General features: G+C 29.1%; 2 protein-coding genes across 3 annotated transcripts in view; both read right to left on the bottom strand.

Moving 5' to 3' along the window:
- LOC118203868 (cell adhesion molecule Dscam1-like) overlaps window positions 1-10,600 on the bottom strand; it is a 123,114-nt gene that overhangs the window by 98,948 nt on the left and 13,566 nt on the right. Inside the window, exons 2-4 of one of the 2 annotated variants that reach the window (XM_085818987.1) lie at window positions 9,606-9,887; window positions 7,956-8,069; window positions 6,265-6,444 (exon numbers count right to left, since the gene is read on the bottom strand). The exons of the other annotated variant lie outside the window; for it this stretch is intronic. Coding sequence (XP_085675113.1) covers window positions 6,265-6,444; window positions 7,956-8,069; window positions 9,606-9,887 — 576 coding nt within the window. The remainder of the gene's footprint in view (window positions 1-6,264; window positions 6,445-7,955; window positions 8,070-9,605; window positions 9,888-10,600) is intronic. 2 annotated transcript variants of the gene reach the window in all.
- On the bottom strand, window positions 2,810-5,426 carry LOC118203867 (cell adhesion molecule Dscam2-like). Its single transcript, XM_085817955.1, has 3 exons — window positions 5,265-5,426; window positions 3,164-3,445; window positions 2,810-2,952 (listed from the first exon to the last, which is right to left on the bottom strand). Exons 1-3 carry the CDS (start codon window positions 5,314-5,316, stop codon window positions 2,810-2,812), a joined length of 477 nt encoding a protein of 158 aa, XP_085674081.1. The 5' UTR covers window positions 5,317-5,426.

The following is a 10,600-nucleotide window of genomic DNA, read 5'->3' as shown; positions in this document are numbered from 1 at the left end:
AAAAAACTTCGAAACGCCTTCAAAAGAAGTTTAGCTAAATATAGATACTTTAGCCACTTTATGAAATGTAATTTCCAAATCGTTTGCTCATACTGAGCACATGTCTTTAATCTTAGTCTGTAAGATCAACGTAATTTAATGTTAAATTAGCGGCTGCGGGACGAGCAAAATTTATAAATTCTATGTACATCTGAAATGAAAATGCATAAAAACATTTCACTATGAATAAAATCAGTTCATTCTTTCCAAGCAATAACCAATTCTTTAATATTTTTTATTTCCAAAAGAGGAAACAGAAACTTTTGACGCTTCAGATTAATACGTATGGCGTCATGATTTAAATTTAATGTAATATTGTAGAGTCATTTAGGTTAATTGGAAGCAGAAAAGATGAAAAATAGGCAACCGCCTTCGCCGGGAATCGAACCACGGATCTCTGAAATACCGGCCCAGCGTGCTACCGTTACACCACGAAGGCACGCTAGGGAAGTGGGAGAAATACCTTATAAAGTCCCCTTTTTAAAGGGCGACTAAGGTTTTAGGGGACCTAGTCACCAAATCCTGGGTGCGGAGAATCATCATCCACAACCCTTTTAGTTCGGGCGCCACTTCTAGAGTCATTAAATTAATTGGAAGCAGAAAAGATGAAATATATGCAACCGCCTTCGCCGGGAATCGAACCACGGACCTCTGGAATACCGGCCCAGCGTGCTACCGTTACACCACGAAGGCACGCTAGGGAAGTGGGAGAAATACCTTATAATATAACAACTTTTCTTCGATATCAATAAAAAAATTAATGTGACAATACCATATCACGTCAATTATCCTAACATGAAAATGTAAAAGTTGCCAACAGCAACTATTTATTTAAAATGCTGGCATTAGCGAAACATTTTTGACATACAGTGAAGTCACAAGCAATCAAGCAATCGCATACTTTCTTCCAAGGCAGAACATGACCTTATATAATAATATATTTAATGTTTGGCAATGATATTTTTATTTCAGATTTTGTAAAACTTACAAATTTTTTATTAACAAACTCAACGATTTGAAAGCGAGCAGTGGAAACACTTTTCGAAATAAAGCATATATTATAATAAGCCAATCTCCAGCGTGCGAGACTGTTGCCACTCGGAATAATGAGGGCGAAAATTAGCGTTTTCAAAGTTTTTAATTTTTATCTCGGCTGATTAAAGTCGTGCGAAGATGAGAATGGTCGAAATGGCTTTTCACGAATTTTTAGAATCCAGAGAGACTCTCTTGAAACTCATCTCCCCGCCGCTTTGGAGCTAATGCCACAAACAAACAAACAAATAGACACACACGCCCATATTTTAATAGTATAGATTACGCTGATATGTGTTAATATCAAAACATCTATAGAGTTTTGAATTTACGCTATGAGGCATTTTATTATACAAAACGCCTAACCTTATTCACTCTATAATATGCGCTTCCAATTGCACATTTACAGTTGTGAAGTAATGGGACATAGTCAAGACCAGACTATCATAACATCTATTTATATATATATACGTGTGTGTGTGTGTGATAAAATATACGAAAATTGAAATTTTAAGGAGACAGAAAAATATTATTTTAATATCATTGTGAATTTCAGTTTGTAAGAATCACGTCCCGCAGTCTACTGCACAATATTTTTTGAAAATATCAATAAACATAAAATAATATACAACGTTTTTCTGTTTATCGAGTCACAAAGATACGCGAATTACGAATTATGACACACAAATACGTATTATGATACGCGAATACAGCTTAATGTATGGTGAAAATTTTAATATTATTTACTATAACACAAATATAAGTGCCTTCAAATAATATGTGAGTGTGTGTTTTGTATAAATTTATGCAAATTTCATTTCTGAAATTTTAAAAATAATGCGATGTTTATAAATACCATTTAAAACGTATTACAGAACATATCAATTTTTGCTTCTATAGAAGAAATCAAAATTAGAATTTCTATGCTTTCAAAACTTTATTAGTCGCTTAAAACAGAAATGGTATTAACAAATATCACTCGAATAAGTATATGTTTGATAACATTGACATCTAACAAAGTACAGTTAACAAACGTAAATTAGTCCGAATATTTCAAACACGCATATTATGATTTTCCTCTATTTTGATATTTGACATGATGCTTCAATAAATGTTAAAGCAAAACCTTACCATTCATCACTTACCACGTACAGATAATATAATTGTTTTTGTAAGTGATTGTCCGGACCCATTCTCCGCTGTACAAGTGTAAGATCCTTTCATGTCTGCTTCCACTTTACTAATTACCAAAGAGCCTAAAGAAGAAATCCGCATTGTTGACAAAGGCTCTGCAGGAATGGCCAAACTTCCTTCGTCTCCTGTTTCAGAACATTGCAATGGATATAATTGTAAAGCATAACTTAGTAAAATTTATACCACATAAAAATTACATCTGTTCTTCCAAAAAGTTCAAAATGCAACGAAATGCCTTTAGTTTTGCCTAAATAAGTATGTGCATACATATGCAAAAATTTAAAGTCGGAAGTCTGTTCATTTCTAGGATTGGCCAGATGATGCAGCCAAAGCCCGAAATGTGTAGAAATTTATCTTTATTACAGGGTTTAACTGTTCAATTCTTGATTTGGTCGAAAAGATGATATTTTGGGAAAGATGATGATGTATCTTTATACCGTAAATGTAATTATGCCAAAATATAGAATAAAATATAAAGGGTGAAGTTTCGGGTTATCTTAAAATCGGAAATCTAATTTAATTAATCTAATTAATTAATAACACATTAACAGATTGTTTTAAAACACAACTTAACTGAAGTCCATGTGATTTTTGGTGTAGGGACCCCTTCTGCTGAGCATTCTACAGTTAAGCTTTCACCTTCTTGTGTAATAACGTCTTTCGGCTCTTTAATCCAAGTTGGAGGAGCTGAGAAAAATGAAAATACATTAAAGCATGTTCATTTCACAAATATAATTGCATTATTTCCATAAACAATGATATTATAAACTTAATACTGCTTCATGATAAAATAAAGTGCTCAGGCAGCGAGAGAAGTTCTATCGACAAAAAGTAAGAAATCCAGTAGTTGTCTCAAAGTATACAAATCTTGGTTTATTTATGTAACACGTAATGATACCTGTCACTGTAAGGCTTGCAGTGTAGAGATCGCTACCGAATGCGTTCTTCACAATGCATGTATAATTTCCAGAACTTTCAGATGTCACTGATTCAATGAGTAAGACAGAATAATCCTGCACTGATTGTATTCTAACAGTGTTCGTTTCTTTTATTTCTTTGCCATCTTTCATCCACTGGAATTCGATTGGTCTGTCTCCTGAACGCATAGTACAAGTGGCACTTCCTCTTTCGCCATCTTTGAGTCCAGGTGGAAATATAAATGGAGCTACGACTGGAGGATCTAAGCAAAATATGATAATAGAAAAGTATCTGAGATTTTGAGGCAAAAATATTTTTATGTCATTCAAATGATTAAATAAATATTGAATTTATTCAATTTTAAAAATTGAGTTCAAAAGGAAATCTGAGTATTTTAAGCTTATTGTATTTAAAATGAATGTTCAGCGTCTGAAAAAGAATTACTCAGCAAACTACATGGCACTTAATCAATTTTCATTAACGTAGTGTCTTAAAGTAACAAAAATGTGATGATTATTTGTAATTTGTCACTGACTCTGAAAACCTTCACAGCCAATTCAATTCATGAAGTTAAAAAACTAATAAAGAATATGTATTTAAAAATAAACAATAACTGACGATTAAAATCTTATAAATATATTTTATGAATTCGTTGCGAGAATAAATAGCAAAATCTTAATTTCTTAAGCAAAAAGGAAGAAAAAAATCTGTATTCGGTTACTTTTGACTTAGGAAGTAAATATCACATAGTAATAGCAACAACTAATACCTTTACCAAATTTTTATTTCATAGATATATTCAAAATGACACAATTATTTTTATATGCAAGGAAGTAAAGAAATGTTTTTATTTTAAGGACTATTTGAATATAAATACCGGTAAACAGAAACTAGTCACCATGCATTAATTGTTATTTATTTCGCTTAATTTTCTTGAAAAGTTCCAAATTTAGATTTGCGCTTACCACAACTTTTTAAAAAGCGTTTCCTTTCATTGAACATTAGACCTAATAAAATTGAAAAATAATTAATAACAGTGGTTTCAGAAAGAACAGGGAAAATACCTCTGTTTGAAGAATTCTTTCTTATTTGCGTTTTTCTACTGTTTTTCAGAGCACAAATAAATATAATAAAATTCACTTATTAAATATTGAAGTAGATATTTATGGATAAATTTAATTTTTATACATATTTAACTGATATTTTTCTAAAGCAACATGCATTCTTATTACAAACATTTTTCTCGAAATTAAATAAAAGCTGCTTAAATAGTCCCATTTATATATATATAGTCATGAAAATTAAATAGCAATCTAACACTTATTTTTAACTCGGATGCTTAGAGAAACATATGTATACTTTTAGAAGGGAGGAACCATAAATGCTTAAAATTTTTATTCCATTGCAAGTCTTTTAAAGCAATCCCTTTTAAATTTCGACCTCATACGATTTCAAATGTTCAACTGCATAAGAAGTATTGTAGTTTAAATGGTGAGTATCAAGCATAAAAAGAAAATAATATACTAACAAAGACTAACTGATCACCAGTTATATAAAGTCATCAATATACCTAATGCATTTTTAAAACGAAAAGATTATTTAAACATTTTTAAGCTTTTTTTTAATGTTTCACACTTTAATAAGCGATCGTGCCAGTTACTGTAATTTACAAAGCAATTGCAATGTCATATAAAATGCTTTAGAATAAAAAATATTGTATTATATTAAAGCAAAGAAGCAATATTCCCAAGGAAAACGCACATTTTTACAACTATATAATATCTTTTTAGAATCATTCAGCTTTTAAATAGTAGTGACTCAACATTCCTGTAAAAATTTCCTTCCCTCACAAAAATATTTTTATGAGTACATTTTAGTTACAGAAAATAATATCTCACTTGTAAAACCAAAATACATAAATTAAAGCATTTAATTAAAACATATAGTTAACATCAGAACTCAGCTTACCTCAGAAAATTTCAGATTATTTTAACAATAATTTAATATAATGGTAATTATTTGTAGTACTTTACAATGTATAAATGTAAGATAGCAAAAATGAGTATTAAAAAATTACTTACTAGTTGCACTAACCGTTACAAAGCAGGTTATCCAAATGATAATAATTTTCATTTTTCCAATATGTATCTTTTGTCTTTTTAATATGGAAATGCAGTTAATATGCTCAAATAGTATGTCAAATCTTAAGGTTACAAGCAATGCTACGAAGCTGCATTGTGATACTTTTACTGCATATCTTAGTAATAGAACATATCACAAATGGCGTATAAAGAATTCGAAGTGAACATACAGCGCCACATATCGGTGATATTTCAAACAATATTCAAATTATTATTAGAAATTGAGAAAATTCATTAAAATTATTTATATTTCTCTATTTTAATTTGAAATAGATTATTTTTGCTAGTTTTAAAATACATACTATACCAAATGTTTTGATAATTATTTACCACAAAGAATGTTCAAAATAAACATATATAAGCCTAAAAAGAGATGCAAGTAAAAAGTGATGCAAACTAAAAACCAAAAATCCGCTAGATTAGTGAAATTTAGCTATAATCGAAGATCAGTCTAATAATATCAAAAGGTATAAAAAGGGTCCTTTATAGATATGTTCTATTATGTGTAGTCAGAATTAATTCTTGAAACCTACTTTCAGATTTTTTTACTAGATAGCTAAGCAAATCATAAAAACATTTCAAAAGAAATCATGAAAATATAGGTTACTTACACGACGTTACAAACATCTAAATGAAGTTAAAATTATACATAATATAGTACATTTCGAAATACGTGAAGAAATAAACTTACCTTCAAATTTTAAGGAATCAAAGCTTTAGTCCATTCTCAAATAATGCCTTGTGAGTAATGCATAGCTTCTTTTTTTTTGTCTTTTTTATTCCTGAATTTCCTTTGAGGATCATATTCATGAAAAATGTCTAACAACATAGTTAAAGTAGCTTTCAAGCAACATACATAAAAATACAATTTCATAATTTAAGTCGCCTGACATGACATTCGCTCAGAACACATTGTATGTTATTTTTTTATATTACGTACCACGAACAGATATAGATATAGTTTTTGACAGTGGTTTCCCAAAGCCATTGTCTGCTTCACAAGTATAAAGACCCTTCATATTTGCTTCAACTTTAGATATTTCCAGAGCTCCAGATTGTGATACTGCTATCCTTGAAGAAATATCACTGGAAGATGTAAATATTTCGTTGCGTCCATTTTCTGTTTAAAATAATTTATGACATACTTAAGCGATGCTCATATTCTGAATACATTGAATATTTATATAAATATAATATCACTTTGATAAATAAAAACTATAGTAAGATGTAAACTAGATGCCAAATATAGTTAAAAATGAGAAAACATTTACAAGTCAATAATACAATGATTAAGGAGAGAGATTTCTGCGTCCTCGTTCACATTTTAAGCTAATATTAATATTCCTATCAAATACATAGCATGTAACTTATTTACCTTTTGCTAACATTTTAATAAGAAATGTTTTCCTGGATGATTTGCAGGTAGAAATTCTAAAATTCTTTTAAATGTTAGATAGTGTTTAAAAATCGAGCTTGAAGATTTCTATTCTAAATATTATTCTACCTTAAATGAAGATTAGCCAATTATTCTCCCACGAGAAAAACAGAATATTTTCGTTTCATATAAAATTAAAACATACACATTAGTTGCCTAAAGCTTTACACAATGATATTCCTATCATTATATTATCGAAATATAAATAATAGAATACTTTCTTCAAACAGATAGTATAGTACTTCTTAATAGACTATAATGCGCAATTCGAAAGACAGATTTAAAACAAAATTTCACATTTAATCTCTCTCTTTATCTCCGTTCTCATCATCGAGTTAAAAAAATAACAGTGAAATTTTCGCATAATGTTATAAATATTGTTTTCGTTTTCAAGTTAGTAAATTAAAGTTTCAGAATTATAACAAATTAGCGATGCTGTTCCGTTACTATTCTGGTAACAAATAAGAATAAAGTTTAAGAAGTTTCATATGAAAGCCTACTATTTTCAAGTTAGTATATTAATAACTTTTTTACATTAAATTTTTTAGAATCTACCGGGCTACTTCCGACGCGAATGAAAATATACAATAAAAGAGTTTTAAAAAAGTATGAGAATTTCTATATTTTTTTCTGTGTGATAAAAATGATTGCTTAATAATATCCAGTTAAAATTTATTACTATCTAAAGTTCATTAACCTTATTCTGATATCTCTGGGAAGTTCTAGAAAATCCTTTTCACTGTTTTGTATTATTTTACTGAGAGAAATCAAGTTGCTTCTTCCTTAAAAAATACTGGATTGTGACTTGAATTAGGATACCAAGATTTAGACGCATGCTGACTACATAAATTAATTTATTATTAATTTAATTAAATAATTATTCAATATTATATTTTTAATGTTTCTTGAATTCCTTGTAAACCAGACTAATATAAATGTCATTGCCTTTTCAGTAAATTCTTCGTCGTCTTATAAGTTTAGTAGCAGCTTTTCTCTTTCATATCTATTTTAGTTCGTAAAATCTCCATTATGATTAATGAGTAGCATGATAACTAATAGATATTTTCAAAATTGACTAAAAAATATTTTCATTTTAAAACTATTTAAGTAATAACCTTATTTTGTATAAAAATAAGAAATTCAAAATGTTGCAGAATTGTTTTAAGTCTCATTTTGATACATTATTGATACTTAACCTGATATCCACTTTACAGCCGGAACTGGGACACCAGATGCCATACATTCTATGCTTAAGCGTTCGCCTTCTTGAACAATTACATCAGCTGGTTCCTTCAGCCACACTGGAGGGGCTAATAAACAGATATCTCTGTTTAATACTAATTTTGGTTATTATTTCAAAATATTCAAAAGTGCATTACAAAGCAGCTAACTATTTTAAATGAAACAATCAATTTCACAGCAGATTGTAAACACTCTTTTTAGGGAAGAATATGCGTTATTTTTAAGGAAATCTTGTTATTTAAATATCAGTAATTCATTTATAGCAAAACATAGTATGCCCAAAAGATATTTTAAGCATACTTTAGTAGCAAGAATCAGGGTAAGTTGCATAACTATAGTACTATAAGTAAGTTGCAGTACTATAGTTTCGGAAGTTAAGCAGAATCTCTTTCGTTTAGCTGCTGGAGTGAAAAAGACAGAAGGAAAGAATGTGCTCACAGGATAACAATAAACACAAAAACTTCAAAACATTCCAACTCAGAAAAAGGAAAAGAAGCCGTTAGCGAAGCCACTATTGACAAAAATTTAAAGTAACTACGAAATAATTTTTAACAAGCTGAGGGTAAAGACGGATTAGAATTGTGATCATTCGCTAGAACTGGATGATTTTCATGGATGTAAAACACCTCCAGGAAATTTAATTCGCCAACAGGAAATGTTTTCTGAATAAAACATCCTTTGGCTGCAGAGAAAAGGAAAATGAAATTTTAAGACAATAATGTTGGCATATAAATTACATTAATCTGAAAAATAATATCATATTCTGCCAAGACAGTTACCCTAAGCACACCCCTTTCATGAAGATACATATCTACACCTACACCCCTTTCATGAAGATACATATCTGATTGTCGCTTAATTATTCTAAAATATTAAAGGCAACTCCTCGAATCTAAATTTAAGCCTAATTGTTCTTACATGGTAGTGAATGAAATATGAAATTAAAAAATAAAGCATTTATCTCTAAACTGTAAATTGAAATTTATGATACAAGTTAATTGTAAAACAAATTAGATATTAATTATGAAAAACCTAAACAATTCCATTTTGAAAAGATTAAAACTTGTTTTAACAGCTGATAAACTTCCAATAAAATATTGAAGAATATTATTAAGAAATAATTTTAAATTTTTGTTTGACAGAGCAAGTGCTTGCCATTTTTCTATGATTTCCCTTTTCCAAAATGAACTGTATTAAATTAACTGTCTAACAGTTTTCTTTTTACTCTAAATATTTATGCCAAATATGTACGTAAAGAATACTAAGTAAACTTATGCTCCAAAGGAAATCATGTTTTAGTTTTAAAATGTATAATTTCTATATGTAAAGTTTTTGGTATTATTTTGAAAATCTAAATATTTTGGGAATTCTTGTGATACATTCTGCTTCATTGTATCAAACACTATTGCGCTGAACGTCTGTTCAAAAATAATGTTTTTGCCGTTTATTTAACTCAAATTCTGAAAATCATTGTTATTAAGCCTGATACAAGAGATCACATTAAAAACACAAATAGGATTAAAAGTCGATTCCTAACTTAAGTTTTAGGAATATTCTGCATCGTTATACAGGAATAAAACGTACATAGTAGACATAATTCTTACCTGTAACTGTCAATGATGAAGTGAAACGGTCGCTGCCATATGAGTTTTTCACAATGCAGGTGTAGTTCCCTGAACTTTCTGATGTGACGGACTGGATAACCAGAAATGATGAGTCAAGTACAGACTGAATCTTGATGTGAGCTGCTTCTTTAACTTCTTTACCATCTTTGAGCCATTCAAATTGAAATGGACTGTCACCGGATTTTATAGTGCAAGTAGCGCTACCCCTTTCTCCTTCTCTAAGAGCAGGAGGAAAAATAAATGGAGCTACGACAGGTGCTTCTGAAATCAAATATATCTTCTAATTATTTCAAAACTCGGAAATTTAATCGAACTTTTTATGAATATAATAAAAGTGTATTCTTAAATTTCGTTTTTTAATTAAACTGTCTAGTTATTTGATATGAATTCCTGAAATTTTACAGAAAATTAAAACTTTCCTTACGGTATTTTTATTAAACAATCGCATTAATATGTATTGATAATAACAAAGTAAAACAAATACATAATTTCAAATAAATAAGTTTCAAAAATTATATAAATATAAATTTCAATATTAGATTACAGTTTACTAATTAGTATATAAATTTTGTTCTTATTTTTGTATATAGTCAGGAGTATTGCTGTGTTCATTTAATAGCATTTTAACAGGTGAATTGCGCTTAAAGGAACAGCAATTTACCTGATAAATAAAAACGTTGATGTAATTTGTTGGTGATCTAAATGCTATCGATCTATAAAACAATATAAATCTAGATATTCACAGATTAAAAAAGTAGAATTAATTTTCTAAAACAGAAATGGTCACGCCATTCTCCTATATGATTTTGAAATTTACAAATAATGGTCATTACAAAATGTTACAGTCATTTATTTGACACCATCTGCTTATGTATTTTCGCAAATTCAAAATAAAATTGTGAAATGTTTACCGAAAATCACATTGATTTTTAATATTTATTTTTTTTAGTTTAGTTATTCAGTCACCGAGTGCA

Source organism: Stegodyphus dumicola, chromosome 6, assembly GCF_044657685.1.
Source record: "Stegodyphus dumicola isolate Sdum_Otavi_A_Nest chromosome 6, ASM4465768v1".
Classification (NCBI taxonomy): Eukaryota; Metazoa; Arthropoda; class Arachnida; order Araneae; family Eresidae; genus Stegodyphus; species Stegodyphus dumicola.
Note: the sequence above shows the minus strand (reverse complement) of the source record. Positions and strands in the feature narration are given on the sequence as shown.